Below are 15709 nucleotides of genomic sequence, written 5' to 3' on the forward strand. Positions count from 1 at the left end.
AAGGCCCACGCGCACGCATTGTGGGTGTCATTGCGACATTGCGTCCCCACCAGACAGGGCCACAACATGCGATGCGATGCCGGTGCAGGACGCGAAGTCGCGAACCGAAGGAGAAACCTGAAAGAGAGCACAGGTTTTTGCTCCCAGCTTTAAAGACGCCACGCCGCGTTCCACACGGCCCAATCGAAACCAAACTAACCAAACCCTACGTACCGAGCACACCATGGGCGGCGGCATAGGCAGGCCTCGCGCCACCACGGCGAGCCTCGCGCCCGCCGACCTGGTCCTGAAGGCGGCGTGCGAGCGTTGCGGTGCCGCGTCGGAGCTCTACCTGACGTCGTGCCGGCACACCACCCTCTGCTCCGACTGCGGCAAGACCTTGGCGCGCGCCCGCGGGCGCTGCACCGTGTGCAACGCCCCCGTTACCAGGCTCATCCGGGTACGGCCCCCGCGCCGTCTCTATAATGCAGATTTTCGTTGGCAATCGGGCGAGCAATGCGGACCCAGCTCATCTGGGTATCGTTTGTTTTCCCCGGGGATTTCCCGTTATTCACATGGCTCGCTGCGCAGGAGTTCGATGTCCGGGTGGATACCTCCGCGGAGAAGGAGAAGACCCACTCCATCGGCAGGTTCACCACCGGCTTGCCGCCCTTCTCCAAAGAGAGGAGCACAGAAAACAGGTGGACTCTTCGCAAGGATGTTCCCCAAGGACGGCAGCTTACTGGGAATATGCGGGTACTGGCTTTTGATCGTGGATGATCACCATTGTCATTCATTTGCTTTGGACAACCTGACAATTCTGTCACTCAATTGGTATCCTTAATCATACATAAAAACAGTATATAAAACAGTGTAACAATGGTGAACCTGTGTAAATTTCAACTAATTACAATCAATCTAAATAGCACTGTAATTACTACAAAGTAGTTATGCTGCATCAGGCATCTTGTACCAGTTGCAAATTAGCAGTATGCAGTTGACAAATATATTGCTATAATATATTGCTATAAGTTCTTTGTGCAATAGCAACTTAAGGACAATAAGCTGATGTTTCCCCTGTTAAACCATGTGCACACATTTGATAAAACAGGACAGACACTACAGCAAGAGACCGTGGATTTTGGAGGATGAGACGGGCGAACATCAGTATCAGGGCCAAACTGAGGATCCGCCTGCCACATACTATTCACTGACACTGAAAGGCAATGACATGATTGCTGTTCAAGTTGGTCCCTGGTACTGTTCTCTTTGCTTCCTCTGTTATTATTTGTCTTTAAACGAACTGTGATCATATATCCATCATCTGATCATACATACTTGTAAGATTCAAGCACCATTACTGTTCTCTTCGCTTCCTCTGTTATTATTTGTCTTTAAACGAACTGTGATCATATATCCATCATCTGAACGTACATACTTGTAAGATTCAAGCACCATTAGAGTAAGGTTTCATCAAGTCTTGACATTACTAATCCTGTGGCAGAAAGCTCCTAATATAATTTCTTTTGAGATGGGTGCTCTCTTAATTTTGTTAGAGCATTCTTACAGTCTCTCTTGTCCTATCAGGTATAACTTCAGTAAAATTGCACAGTACAAACAGCTGACCTTGGAAGAAGCTGAAGAGAAAATGAATAGAAGGAGAAGTAGTGCATCTGGGTATGAACGGTGGATGATGAAGGCAGCTACAAATGGAGCTGCTGCCTTTAGTTCAGGTGTGAACAGGCTTGATGTAAATAGAGGGGCAACAAATGGTGTTCACCCCAAGAAAGGAGATAGGAATGAGAATGGAAGTCAATCTGACAAAGTTGACGACGAAGAAGGGGGCGCTGCAAGGAAAAACAGGCTTGGGCTTACAATGAAGGGCATGGACGAGGATGACGAGGAAGGTGGAAAGGACATAGACTTTGATTTGGATGATGAAATTGAGAAAGGTATACATATCAAATAACCCCTTTTGTTAATACTGAGATTTTATGAATTTCTACTTGCATTTATACAGCAACATACTTTAGTGTCATTCCTCAGAACTACTCACAGTTTCACACCTGAATGAAGAATAAAAAGGCTGCATACCATATTTCCGTACCCATATTATCAGACTTCAATTTAGCATGCATCTTAGCTTGATTCTACAACCTTTGTTTATCAGGTGACGATTGGGAGCACGAAGAGACCTTCACTGATGATGATGAGGCTGTGGATGTTGATATAGAGGAAAGACCTGATTTAGCTGATCCTGAGGCTCCTCCTCCTGAAATTAAACAGGTAAACAACATGTGATGTGCCTGCTGCATTATAGTGCTATTAAGCTATCACTAGATCTGCACATGCTGTTGCCTTAACCAGGATCACCAATTCACCATTCATAAGATGCGATATCTGATTTCCATCATAATACTCACAGGATGACAACGAGAATGAACTAGGCGGCAGTGACAACTTGAGCAAGTCTGGTCAGGAGCTAAAAAAGCTGCTTCGCCGAGCTGCTGGGGAAAATGAGTCTGACGTTGACGACAAAAGCACAGATGTAATTATCACAATTCTTCTTAGAACTCGCATATTCTTTCATAGGAGGTGGGACACCTTAGCAAACCTAATAACTAATCTTTGTATCTGCTTTGTCCAACAGGAAGATGACCTACCATCGCCAGAACTTGCTCCGAAACAACTTGTACCCAAAAGTGAACCAGTGGATAGCAACCCTGCTAAACCAACACCATCAGTGCACACTCAGAGCGCCACACCTACATCCAAATCCACTCAAAAGAGGAAATCAGGGGGTGGTGATGCAAATACTTCTAATGGGGCCACCTCCAAAAAGATAAAGATAGAGCCTGTATGCAGTTTCTTCATTCTTCACACTACACATGTGAAATTTGAGTTGCAGTCTATAATCATAAGTTGCACCAGGTTCTTTGCTTTAAAATTGCCCTATTTCTTGGTACATAGGAAACCAGAACATTGGTTGTCAAGGATGAGAAGCTGTCTTCTTTGGAACCAATATCAAAATCATCTCTTTCAGAAAGAAGAGAATCCTCACCCATTACAGAGGAGGAAGTCAGGGCAGTACTTCTTGCAATTCAACCCACCACATGCCAAGATCTGGTGTCGAGGTTCAAGCCTCGTCTAATAACTCGAGAGGTTGGCTTCTTCAGCCTTTTGATTACATGTTTGTTCTCAATGCATTACCATACATTTAACTATTTAAGTTTTATTACAGTAATTTGTGACTACCATTCCATTCAACAATCCATTGCCTTTTATTCTCTTGTTACTGCAGGACAAGAAAACATTTACAGACATTGTGAGGAAAATATCTCACAAGGATTGCTTTGGCTATGTCGTTCTTCGGAAGGAACAAAAGTGAACAGACAAATTACTCTACCTGTATATGGTCACAGTGTTATGCTTTTATCCCAGTAGCCATCTGAAACCCGTAGATTGTTTCAGAATGCAACAGTGTAACAGATTCTTTTGTGGCACAGGGCGACAGCATGATCAGTTTTTTTTTGTTTGACCTATCCTTCAGAATTGACTGTATTGGCAACCAAGATGCTCAGCAAGAGGCCTCTGCCAGTTTTTTCCCCTTTTACTCTACTTCTTGCTCCCTCTTTTTTTTTTTGGCTAAATTAGGCCCTATTTGGATCTCCTAAAAAAATTATGAGAGTGAGCCGAGAATGAGATCAGAAAATGAGAATGGAATCTATGACTGAGAGATTCTTATAATCCAACTATCCACCTCCATCCTACTATTTGGAGATAATCGATGTGAAACACCACATGTAATGTGTTTAGAATTCAAGGACTAGAATCCGCATTCTTTCAGGAGATCAAACACCACATGTAATGTATTTAGAATTCAAGGACTAGAATCCACATTCTTTCAGGAGATCAAACACTACATGTAATGTATTTAGAATTCAAGGACTAGAACCCACATTCTTTCGAGAGATCAAACAGGCCCTTAGACCTTGTTTAGATCTATTTTTTTTAAATTTGAACATTATAGTTCTATAGCACTTTTGTTTATATTTGACAATTATTATCTAGTCATGAACTAATTATACTTAAAAAATTCGTTTTGAAAATTATAGATAAATTATGCAATTAGTTATTTTTTAATTTATATTTAATGTTTTATACATATACCGCAAGATTTGACGGAGAATTAAATTTTTGGATTTTTGCAATAAACTAAGCAAGGCCTGTACTCCATCGGGTAGCTGAGGTGTTATTGATATATGCATTTTATAATCACATAAAGTTTTCTGTGCTCGTTGGATCGATGACCGGCGAGTCCAGACCTCATAAAGGGGCTCATAATTGATAGTATTGCTGTTTAAGTGATGGTAATAAATGTAAAGTTTGGGATCAATGCGTGTGACTGCGTGTAAATTTTATTTTGACAGCTCAACGCGCCGTCTTCAAAGCATGACCGATGTTTTTAGCTTTTCACGTGGGAGTATTGTTTAGTTCGCAAAAATTTTGGTTTTTGACTATTATAACACTTTTGTTTTTATTTGATAAACATTGTCTAATCACGGAGTAACTAGACTTAAAAAATTCATCTCACAAATTACAGATAAACTGTGCAATTAGTTTTTATTTTCATCCATATTTAATGCCTTATGCATACGACTAAAGATTCGATGTGATGAAAAATCTTAAAAATTTTTACGAACTAAACAAGGCCTATATTACATTGACTAATGAACAATTTACGTGTGTTTGTGCGACAGTAATACCCTTGATGTAAGGATTATTTGTTAAAAATGAAATCAAACATCAGCAAAATTAAGAGAATACTGTAACAGGGTAATCTGCATAAACATTTTCCAATTCAAGTACCGTGTCATAATTAACAATGACCGACCAAACAGGAAAAACATTCACATCAGAAACCTGCTGCTTGCCTCAAGGTATTTTTCCTCTTCTGTTCATCATCTCAACTGTAATTGCCCTAAAAGCAGCACAAACTGGACTGCTAAATGTTCAGTCAATAATAACAAGTTCAACATTTCCTACCACCTGCTTTGTTTTCTTGCTTCAATACGCAACGACCACCAGTTGCCAACAGTTTACATAAAAGGGTCTGAGAACAAATCGCATATGCTAATCAACTTCAATTAGCCCAACGAAGCACAGACACAGAGGTCAATCAAAACAATTTTTGTCACGTACTCCTTGACATTTTCAGACCAGTTGTTTCTGTACGACCCATATGAGAAGTTGATGCTTGAAAATCATGACGACATCTGAGTATCTGACTTCGAGAAACACAGACCTTTACCAAGATTTAATCACTTATCATTGTGTCAAGTACCTCTAGTCTCAGTAAATAGGCAACCCTTATCTGATTTAACTTTTTTTTTTCCTTCACATGCACTGAACTGAAGTCTTCGAATGTGAATGGTTTGAGCTTCTATTTGTTTTCCATTTAATGAAGTAAACGCAAGCAAAGACTAAACAAATGCATATAAAAGCAAAGGATAGCAAAAACGGGGTGTCAAATTAGCAATCCAGTTAAAATCTACAGTCTTACATGCCTAGCTGAATAGCTGATGCAGTTACAAGTCTATGAATTCACTAAAAGAACATCTCTCATATAAATATAAGGCACAGAGCATTGGGTTGTAGTAGTACTGTGCACAAGCTTGGACTTTTCAGTAATTGCTTTAAAACAGGACCCAGAATCTTATGCCAGGTTCAGCCTTCAGAGTTCCCAGTTCAGGCAGCCAATCCCAATTAAAGGTTTATGCCTAAACTATTGCTTTGAGGCACTAAACCATGCCCGCACTAGCTATGTTGAAGAATCACGAAAGGCCTTTTTCAGATAAAGTAAAGTGCTCTACAGTCTACTTAATATTTATATTTCACAAGCTGTTTAAAGCAACTAGGTAGAATATACTGGCTGGAGAAAGTGAGTGTACCATCCTAGTGGAAAGAGAAAAGTGACAGGGAACCCTGAACAACAAAAGCTTGAAAGTTGAAATGGTTGTTAAAACGGAGTGAAATCCACTGCACTAGGGCCTGGAAGGGCACTATTAGGATATGTATATATCTAGGAATCTCTCTAATTGAGCCTAAATGATCCTGGATCAATTAGGCTCAATTAGAGAGATTCCTAGATATATACATGTCCTAATAGGCACTACATCCAAAACACCCAAAGCATGTCCAAAAGGCAACATGCTTCTCTATGTCCCAGCAAAAAGAACAAGGGGAACTCCTAACCTCATGTGGTCACGCAAGTATCAAATCAACTATGATTTAATGAAACATGGCATTCCTGCTGTTAACCAATAAACACTTAAGCATGTTGGTTGAGGAGAACACAATTCTTACAACTCATTCATATTGATCTCCAATCGATATTTAACTAGATAGAAAGAAGTTTTCACACATGGAATGACCAAACTAAGACTATCCAATTGATTAATGGGGCACAACAATTCTTGTCAAATCTGAACCCAATTGGAAACTTTTTTGTCCCACCAAGATCTTTATACATCAAAAAATTAAAAGGATAAATTAGGAGTTGAGTACAAGAAGAAACAACATAAGCATAGAATACTAACACTACCTTTTCATCTACCAACAAACTAAACTTACCGGCCTTTCCTTCGGGACTTGAAGGGGAATCCGCCAGGAGGTGATGGTGAGAACTCTATCGGAAGAGGTGGTGGTTCACCTTCACCAGCAAGCATATCAAGCACCTCTGTACTTGATGGGCGGCGAGCTGGTGACCTCTGAATGCAAAGGAGCGCAACAGTAATGCATAGCAGTGCTTGGTCTCGATCAACATCCTGCAGAGCAGGGTCTACAAGATCAAGCAAGCGGCCAACTTGAGCAAGATGCCTTGCCCACGAAATGAGGCTCGCTTTCTCAAACTCTGACATTGGTGAGGTTGTCATTTGGAGCGGGCGTCGTCCAGATATAAGGACCAGCAACAACACACCAAAGCTATAAATGTCACATTTTTCTGATAGAGGCCCTCCTCCACCATATTCAGGAGCCACATAGCAGACTGTGCCACGCATGCTCGGCGTGCTGCTCACTGCTCCACCACTCTTAGGCACAAATTCCCCACTGGCCCAATCCCGGCTGCTCCTCCTCACACCGTCCACCCACCAATTGATGCTGGCATTGCCATTGCCATTGCCATTGCTGCTCCTCCGGCTCCAGCTTTTCATCATCCTCCACCTCGAATGGCCCTTCTCCTCAAAATCACAATCCCTCTCCCACCACTGCAAACCAGACATCGCACCAGCATCACTCTTTGACTTGGCAAGCGCCCTCCTCTTTTGCTTCTTTGTGAGCTCCTCTGCATACTCCTCACGCCACCACTCCCGTGCTCTCCTCTTTGGCTTCTTCCTCTCTGTTGGAGCAACAGGGGTTACCGCAGATGGCCCTGCAATCCAGTCATTCTTCGGTCGCTCCTTCTTGATCTCCGATCTAATCCATTCCATCACATAGTCCTTAACACCACCGCCGCCGCCGCCGCCACCACCACCACCACCACCACCACCACTATTATCCTGACGCCACCACCAGTCACTCCCAGTTGCTGATCCTCCTGCACCTCCCCCATTGCAGCTTCGGGCATTACATCCACTAGCAACACTAGTCTTGTCACATCCGGAAGTGGACACGGCCTCTGCAGGAGATGCTGCAGTGAGCGCATCATCATCCTCTGGGGACTTGGCAGCATTGTCTTCCCCATTAACCACGACAGCAGTGGTGCTCTCACCGGCCACCGACATATCCTCATCACATCCACCACCGGGATTGGCGTTCCCGTCTGCATCGGCCCCAATGGCACCACTCTCCAACTCACCCTCCTCTTCAGACCTGATCCGTGCGAGTCCGAAATCTGAGAGGCGGGCACGGAGGTCTTTGTCCAGCAACACATTGCTGGGCTTGACGTCCCCGTGGATCACGGGCGGCTGCACGACGGAATGAAGGTAGTGGAGCGCGGCGGCGACGTCGCGGGCGACGGCGAGGCGGCGTGGCCAGCCGGACACCAGCTCGGGGCACCTCTTCCCGAGCAGCGCGTCCTGCAGCGACCCGTTGGGCATGAGGTCGTACACGAGCATCATCCGGCAGCGGCGTGGCTGCGTAGAGAGGGAGTAGGCGAACGGGAGCAGGATGTGGGGCGGGTCGGGGCCGGGTCCCCCTCCGCCTCCGCCTCCCCCGTGGGCCGCCGTGGCGGCGCAGCCGAGGAGGTGGGAGGCCAGGGAGAGCTCGTTGTGGAACTCGCGCTCGCCCTGGAGGGAGCCCGCGGCGTCCATGACCTTGACGGCGACGGGCTGGCCCGACCGGGGAAGCGCGCCGCGGAAGACCGGGCCGAAGCCGCCCTGCCCCAGCTTGCTCCCCGCCGCGAAGCCACCCGTGGCGCGGCGCAGCTGGTGGTACGACAGCCTCCGCAGGTCGGCCGCGGGCTGCGCGCCGGCCGCCACGGCCAGCTTCCGGCGGCGGCGGCGCCTCCGCCACAGCAGCAGCAACACGACGGCGGCCACCAAGATCAGCGCCGCGGCCGACGCGCCCGCGGCGGCGTGGACGGCGGGCGGGGCCCGGCGGTGGTGGGATCGAGGGTCCGCGACGGCGACGGTGGCGGCCGGGGCCGGGCCCGGCGACGGCGCGGGCGGCGAGAGCTGCCGCGAGGGCATCGGGGTGGGGGTTTAGGGGCCAGGGGGCCGGAGAGGCGCAGCAGGCGGGGCGAGGAAAAGACAAGCCGACGGGGGGACGGGGAGCACCGCAAAGCGCAGCAGCGGAGCGAGGCGAAAAGTGCGTTGGCTTTCCACCATTTCCTTCTCTCAGATGCGTGCGTGCTTCCACTCCGTCGCCGCTCGGCCTCTGCTGCGGCTTCGAGAGCGGATGAGAGGAGGATCCGAGGCCAGCCACTGGTCAGTGGGCCCGATGGGACGCCTGGCCCACGGTCAGCGGGATGGGTGGGTGGCAACTGGCGACCCACTCCATCCGCTGGCCCTGTTTGGTTGGCGTGGATAGAGAGGGAAGGGGAGGGAGAAAGAGATGGTTGGACGCCGAGGTAGCTAGCTGGTGGTGTATTTGCAATTTTTGTATTGTAGGAGGAGTAGGTATAGGAAGGAGTGTAGGATCGGGCTGAGTTATTGCCAAGGGAATTTATTATATTGAGTTGAATTCAGATGGGGGGAAGGAAGAGGTCAAATGCTGCTGAGTGTGTGAGTGGAGTTATGGCAGTGGCCCAGCGATTAGCCGATTAGCATTTGAGTGTTATCCACAGCTGCTCCTCATACCCTACATCAATCAAATAAAAAACAAAACAAAACAAGATCTCCCGCGAGGTACACCGTACACGCACTTTTACATGATACTCCTATGCTAGATTCGCCCATGACGGTCATATGTAAGCACTTTTTTTTTTCCCTTGTTATGGATATCAAATTGACAAATTGTATATAATCCTATCCTTGGCACAAAAGTTTATTACGTACTGTAGATCGATCCGGGTTTGGTGTCCGTCCGGATACCCTGAGCTTAATCTCTTGTAGGCATTAGGAAAACAAAAATGTTTGCGGATAAACTTAGACCACGTACAGACGCCGCTGCTTAGCTAGGTGCTTAGGGCATATACAACAATGGGCATATCGCTCGCCAAGCTTGTCGCTGCTTCCGTCGATCCGTGCAATAAGGTCGGCCCCAACGCAGGCTAACAAGTCTGTTAGTCTCAAGAAAAAGTCGTAAACTCCTAGAACTATATTGACATCTCTCTTTCCTCTAGCTTTTTCTGACCGCTTTGTAGAGAAGACCACCATTCTACAGTTGCCCAACACACGCTAGACTACAGCCCAACATGATTTCAACCGCTGCCTATTTCTTTTATCAGGTGAAGCCTTGGTATTTTTGCAAAAGGCATTGACACCCTACGGGGCTACAATACACCGTGATGTGGACAATTGGTGCCAATGTGGCCTTTGAGGTAGTACTCCATGCTGGAGCGTTGGGGAAGGCCTAAGGAGGCCAAGACTACTTTACAGGTAATGAGCGTTATGCCATCTTCTTCTCTTTCCTTCTCATCTAAAAAAACCGTATTTAGACCCTGTTTGGTTTCCCTAGCTAAATTTTAGTCGACTAAAAGGAGCTAAAATAGTTTAGTTCCATTAGTCATCTAAAAGTAGCTAAAATAATTTTAGCTAGCTAAAATTTAGCAATGGAACCAAACATATCCTTAAAGTAGATAAATAAAATAGTTATTGTATGTGTCAGGCTATAAACTTGGCTATTGATAACTTTAGCTTGGCAATAACTCAAGAAAGGAGGGGAAAACAAACTGAATCCCCTAAACTAGCAGTTTTTCTTTACATACAGGATACGGTGTTGTCTATCGTGCAACAATTGGAATTTGGAGACAAGCATAGTACACTACAGTACTCCGCACTTTACAGGTATTCTTCCCTTTTCAGTTGGGCATGCCCCGCATGGAGCAACCTCGTCGTAGGATTGGGGCCATTTTGTTCTCTAGAGTCTTGATTCTTAGATTCCTCAAGATCTCAGCTCAAGCACTACGCTTTACTTAGCAAAAGTGAAAGTAAAGGCTAAAGTGTCAATGGAAGCAAAGGTTCTTTTTGTCCATGTCCAATGACTTTTCTTTTCATTTGCTTTTATATTTTATTTTGACGTCAACTTGTCACTCACTGTATGTTACGCAGACGCTGACTCTTTCAATGCCTTTGCGGACTCGCTAGGTTTGGGTAGAACACACGACTTGGATAGAAAAATGCTCAAAACAGATACAAAAGCATGATCATAAATAAATAATTATTTGAATACGAATCTTATAGCCCCGGCCGGTTTTGTATTATAAAATCATGTGTGGACAAAAGTGGTTAGTCCAAGCCTTTCGCTGGCCCCGCATTCTTCTTCAGCGAGAGATCGCACGTTCATCCGAAAGGTGCAGACCTGCAGCCGGTTAGCTTTTAACTAGTCGATGCATTTTCAAAGAATCTTACTAGATGCAAGGAGAAAGTAAACTTAGACCTTGTTTAGATCCGAATTTTTTTTAATTTTGACATTTTAGCACTTTCGTTTTTATTTGACAAATATTGTCCAATCATAGAGTAACTAGGTCTAAAAGATTTATCTCGTGATTTACAGACAATCTGTGTAATTAGTTTTTGTGCTCATCTATATTTAATGCTCTATACATGTGTCGCAAGATTCGATATGATGAAGAATCTTGAAAAGTTTTTGGTTTTTGAGGTGAACTAAACAAGGCCTTAGACGCCTTGTAAAAATCAAAATCGGCTTATTCATCATTATAGTTCGTACATTTTTTATCCATAGTGTTGACTTATATCAAATTTCCTAACCTATTATAATTTTGTCCAAATAATTAGGACGTGTTCTTAACATAAAAATATAATGTCCTGTATCAGCTCACAAATTTTGAAATATAGGATCTATTTGGTAGGGATCCAGATTCTTGTAGAAACATTTTAAATTCAAATTCTCTCTAGAAACGTTTTAAAATCAAACTAAACATTAGTTTAAAGGGTTATATGGACATAGGCCAAACAAAATTAGCGTGAGTAGTCTAGACTTTTACCTGCCGATTACTACCTTGGTTCTTTAATAAATTAATTCCTAGAGTTGTATGTTTGATCGATTTTCTAGAAAAGAGCACAAATATTTATGACACAATATAAAAAAAAATATATTTATGGTGTATATGATTATACTAATTCGGTTTTATACTCTTTACACACTTTTTTTATAAACTTTTGATTTGATGATTGTTTTTTTATAACAATGACAATGATTGTACTAAGAGTCTTATAAATTTTATCATGGGCCATGTAAATCTCGGGCCTGCGTGGAATCAAAGGCTCGCCAAGCACCAGTCGCAGAGATCCAGCCATGCGAAATTCGCCGTGACAACTGACAACCTTCTCACCAATCGCACGTCGGCCCACCATCTCTCTCTCTCTCTCTCCTCTTTATTATTGTTACCACGCGAAAAAATCGGTCCCAAATGCAGCGTTAGCAGTAATAAACAATCTGGAGAGACAATCGTTATCGATTTGATCCAAGAATTTCCGTATGTAATTGCTACCTTTTGACTTCAAATCTTTTTCTTCCTCCCTGGTTCCTTCTCTTTCGTGGCGCGTTGAGAAGAGGACAGAAGAAATGGGGTTCATATCGGGAGTCATAATGGGGATGATCGTCGGCGTCGCCCTGATCGCGGGCTGGGCGCGCGCCATGGCTCGCCGCGCCGCCAAACGCAGCAACAAGGTAGGTGCAGCTGCATCATTCCTATAGATTTGATCTACGCAATCTTGAAAAGTTCTGATCTTCATATCCCCACCTCCAGTTACCGGGTCTTGATTTTTCTCTCTGATAGATTTGACAGTACGGTGTATATCTTCGATTTGGTGCAAACGGTTTAATTGACACAGCCTATGTGTTAGTGTTACATTTTCGTGTGTTCTCTGTTGTTGATTTGTGTGCAGCATGCAAAATGTACCTTGAAAGTGGACGCCGCTTCACTGTAATTTTTGTTTCATCTGGGTTTATGGAATTAAATTTGTGCGTCTTAGTTTGGGATAAATTTCAACATAGTGACACATTTTGGAACAGGCTGCGGATGTCAGTGCACTAGGATCTCTCAACCGTGAAGACGTGAAGAAAATATGTGGAGAAAATGTTCCCCAATGGATATCATTTCCAGAATATGAGCAGGTGCAATGCTACTTGACTTGATGTAGCTATAATCATGAAACTGTAAAAATGATGTTGCTGTATTGGCTACTGTGTAAATTTGACCATTTCCTGTCCCAAGATATCAAGCTATTGACTATCGCACATGAATTTTTACTGTTGTAATTGCTAGACAAAACTTCGCAAAGAGAGAACTTTTTGCGGCCCACGTATGAACTTCAGAACTCCTCGATACATAAAACCTGGAAAATGAAACATCCACTATTCATATTATGCTGTTGTTTCTCCTAGAGTATGTCCCCTTGATTTGATACTTGCATGCTTCCCTTGATATATATTTTTCGTTTTCCTTTCAGGTCAAATGGCTCAACAAACAATTGAGCAAGCTTTGGCCCTTTGTGGAAGAGGTAAGATGATAGCTTTGGTTTCTTCAGAAAACTTCATTATGAAGGCAAACAATTTAGAACGAAGCTACTCCCATTTTAAGAAACATACAGATCTTACCATTTTGCTGCCAACAAAACCGTCCTTATTCACAGTTGCATCCATTTACAGGCAGCAACCATGGTCATCAGGGATTCTGTCGAACCTATACTGGATGATTATCGACCACCAGGGATATCCTCACTGAAGTTCAGCAGACTCTCCCTTGGGACTGTTCCACCGAAAATAGAAGGTTGCTAAGACAAAATGGTGTCAATTTAACAGTTTTATGGTCTCATAGGATCTCGCTTTGACATGCTATTATGTGCTCAGGCATTCGGATTCAGAGTTTTAAGAAAGGGCAGATTACAATGGACATGGACTTCCGGTGGGGTGGGGATCCAAATATTATTCTTGCAGTCGAAACACTTGTTGCTTCGCTTCCCATTCAGGTTTGCAGATCGCCACAGGCCCGTGACCAAAAGGGATATTTGGTTTAATTTCCCACATTTTTTTTCTATAAACGCATGTTAATTTTTGTCGTCAAAGTACCTACGCGTATATAAAATAATTTACCACGTGGAACGATGTTGGTAGTTACAGCTTAAGCAAACCAAGTAAAAATGGATCCTCTTAATTGTATCCTTTTAGACTCCATTACAATTGTTTGCCTGCAGTATAAGATTTCATGTTTAGACTTCAATTTTTGTTTTCACATCTTTCTAATTATTTTAACAATTCCTGTGTTTATTTGTGTATATATATGTATACAGTTTAAGAACCTTCAAGTGTACACCATCATCCGTGTTGTCTTCCAATTGTCGGACGAGATACCATGCATATCTGCTGTTGTCGTTGCTCTTATGGCAGAGGTGTGCTTCTTTTAGCTACTGAAACTCCTCTAGTCCTCTGTTATCCAGGCTTTGCTTTGGCTTTTGAACTCTAGTTTGCAAACACTTCGTTGTCAGAGATGTTGCATATGAGAGCATTCTTTCTTTTGTTTCAATGTCAAGGAGACATGCTTTATTTCTCTTGATATATTTGTTTTTGAGACGCGTGGATTCCCTGCAATTGCAGCCAAAACCGAGAATCGACTACATACTCAAAGCCGTGGGAGGAAGCCTGACCGCAGTGCCTGGCCTTTCAGACATGATTGACGTATATGAAATGAACTTTCCTTTTTTTTCGCCTTTGTTTTATTCCTATATACAGTACGAATCTGAGAAGGAAAATATAATGAAATTTCCCCGTTATGTTTCTGTAGGATACAGTGGCGTCAGTGATCACTGACATGCTCCAATGGCCACACAGAATCGTTGTTCCACTGGGTGGAGTCGACGTTGACGTCAGGTTAACACAGTCTGCTCTGCTTCATCAGAATCATGTTCATGAAGTTAGTTGCTTGATCCGTCGACTTGAAAAAATTCTTAGAATGACAGAAAGGTGATGTGCTCTCTTGTGCAGTGATCTTGAGCTGAAGCCACACGGGAAGCTCACGGTCACTGTGGTCCGCGCGGAATCCCTCAAGAACAAGGAACTCATCGGCAAATCCGACCCCTACGTGGTCCTGTTCATACGCCCAATGTTCAAGGAGAAGACCAGCGTCATTGACGACAACCTCAACCCTCATTGGAACGAAACGTTCCATCTGATCGCGGAGGACAAGGAGACGCAGTCCCTAGTTCTTGAGGTGCACACGAACTGATAAACCTCACTGCCTGTTCCCTTCCAGGGAGTCATCTGATGTGCTTGTTTCTCTGGACCTTCAGGTGTTCGATGAGGACAACATGAAGCAAGACAAGAGGCTTGGCATCGCAAAGCTGCCCCTTAGCGACCTGGAGATGGAGACCGTGCAGGAGGTGAACCTGCAGCTGCTGTCGTCGCTGGACACGACCAAGGTCAAGGACAAGAAGGACAGGGGCATGCTCAGCATCAAGGCAGGATCGATCAGCCTCGTCCTTTTTCGTGTTCAGTTGGCAGCAGCAACAAGTCCCCGGTTGCCTGACGTTCCTTTTTGCAAGCTACTATTGCAGGTGGTGTACCACCAGTTCACCAACGCAGAGGCGCGGGAGGCCCTGGAGCTGGAGAAGCAGACCGTGGAGGAGCGGCGGAAGGTGAAGAGCGAGACGGCGGCCGTCAGCGGCGCCGCGGACGGGGCAAGCAGCGGCACGGCGTCCACGGTCACCCACGTGGCCGGCACGGGCGTCGCGGCGGCCGGCACGGGTGACTCCCGTGCCGGCTCCAGCGGTGGGATGGGCATCGGCGCTGTGGGCTCCGGCATTGGCGCGTTCGGCAGTGGACTCCATAAGGCCGGCAAGTCAGCCGGCAAGTTCGTCGGCCGGACTGTCACGGGACCCTTCAGCAGCGCTAGGCGCAGCGCCAGCAACGTCCCCAACGTCGTTGACGAGTGACGAAACTAGCCTAGCAGCTGCTAGTTTGTTACATTAATTAATTAGAAATTGTCCACAACTCCTTTGTTATATAGGCTTTGCTTCGATGTCACATGCAGTCAGACGTGTTTAACACAACTTTTATAACGTGCTTCTGGTTTAGCTTTTGCTTTGTGGTTACGTAAGACACAGCTGGT

The 15709-nt window shown here is 44.9% G+C and overlaps 3 protein-coding genes across 4 annotated transcripts; 2 read left to right on the forward strand and 1 right to left on the reverse strand.

Annotated features, from left to right (window-relative positions):
• LOC8054334 (transcription initiation factor IIF subunit alpha) lies at positions 174 to 3608 on the forward strand. 2 transcript variants are annotated; one of them, XM_002465505.2, is made up of 9 exons: positions 177 to 439; positions 571 to 735; positions 1091 to 1236; positions 1567 to 1931; positions 2150 to 2265; positions 2405 to 2527; positions 2630 to 2836; positions 2950 to 3141; positions 3281 to 3608. In XM_002465505.2, exons 1-9 carry the CDS (start codon positions 224 to 226, stop codon positions 3365 to 3367), a joined length of 1617 nt encoding a protein of 538 aa, XP_002465550.1. In that variant the 5' UTR covers positions 177 to 223; the 3' UTR covers positions 3368 to 3608. The 2 variants fall into 2 exon arrangements, with proteins under 2 accessions (XP_021313246.1, XP_002465550.1); XM_021457571.1 differs by having other exon boundaries at positions 174 to 439; positions 2405 to 2836.
• LOC8054335 (receptor-like serine/threonine-protein kinase At2g45590) lies at positions 6324 to 9060 on the reverse strand. Its single transcript, XM_021452075.1, has one exon. The coding sequence runs from the start codon at positions 8667 to 8669 to the stop codon at positions 6609 to 6611; it is 2061 nt and encodes a 686-aa protein (XP_021307750.1). The 5' UTR covers positions 8670 to 9060; the 3' UTR covers positions 6324 to 6608.
• LOC8078842 (synaptotagmin-5) lies at positions 11979 to 15684 on the forward strand. The gene is made up of 11 exons (XM_002465506.2): positions 11979 to 12273; positions 12619 to 12720; positions 13056 to 13106; positions 13255 to 13375; positions 13456 to 13574; positions 13896 to 13994; positions 14200 to 14280; positions 14387 to 14472; positions 14587 to 14812; positions 14892 to 15059; positions 15156 to 15684. The coding sequence occupies exons 1-11, from the start codon at positions 12169 to 12171 to the stop codon at positions 15531 to 15533; spliced, it is 1536 nt and encodes a 511-aa protein (XP_002465551.1). The 5' UTR covers positions 11979 to 12168; the 3' UTR covers positions 15534 to 15684.

This window comes from Sorghum bicolor, chromosome 1 (genome assembly GCF_000003195.3).
Source record: "Sorghum bicolor cultivar BTx623 chromosome 1, Sorghum_bicolor_NCBIv3, whole genome shotgun sequence".
NCBI classification, from domain to species: domain Eukaryota; kingdom Viridiplantae; phylum Streptophyta; class Magnoliopsida; order Poales; family Poaceae; genus Sorghum; species Sorghum bicolor.

Excerpts from the sequence above, each read along its gene's own strand:
- LOC8054334 (XM_021457571.1), top strand. The coding sequence starts at position 224 with ATGGGCGGCGGCATAGGCAGGCCTCGCGCCACCACGGCGAGCCTCGCG. Across the intron at positions 440-570 it reads CCGTTACCAGGCTCATCCGG|GAGTTCGATGTCCGGGTGGA; the intron begins GTACGGCCCCCG and ends CTCGCTGCGCAG. Across the intron at positions 2,837-2,949 it reads AAAAGATAAAGATAGAGCCT|GAAACCAGAACATTGGTTGT; the intron begins GTATGCAGTTTC and ends CTTGGTACATAG.
- LOC8054335 (XM_021452075.1), bottom strand. The coding sequence starts at position 8,669 with ATGCCCTCGCGGCAGCTCTCGCCGCCCGCGCCGTCGCCGGGCCCGGCC.
- LOC8078842 (XM_002465506.2), top strand. The coding sequence starts at position 12,169 with ATGGGGTTCATATCGGGAGTCATAATGGGGATGATCGTCGGCGTCGCC. Across the intron at positions 14,473-14,586 it reads GGAGTCGACGTTGACGTCAG|TGATCTTGAGCTGAAGCCAC; the intron begins GTTAACACAGTC and ends TCTCTTGTGCAG. Across the intron at positions 14,813-14,891 it reads CGCAGTCCCTAGTTCTTGAG|GTGTTCGATGAGGACAACAT; the intron begins GTGCACACGAAC and ends CTGGACCTTCAG.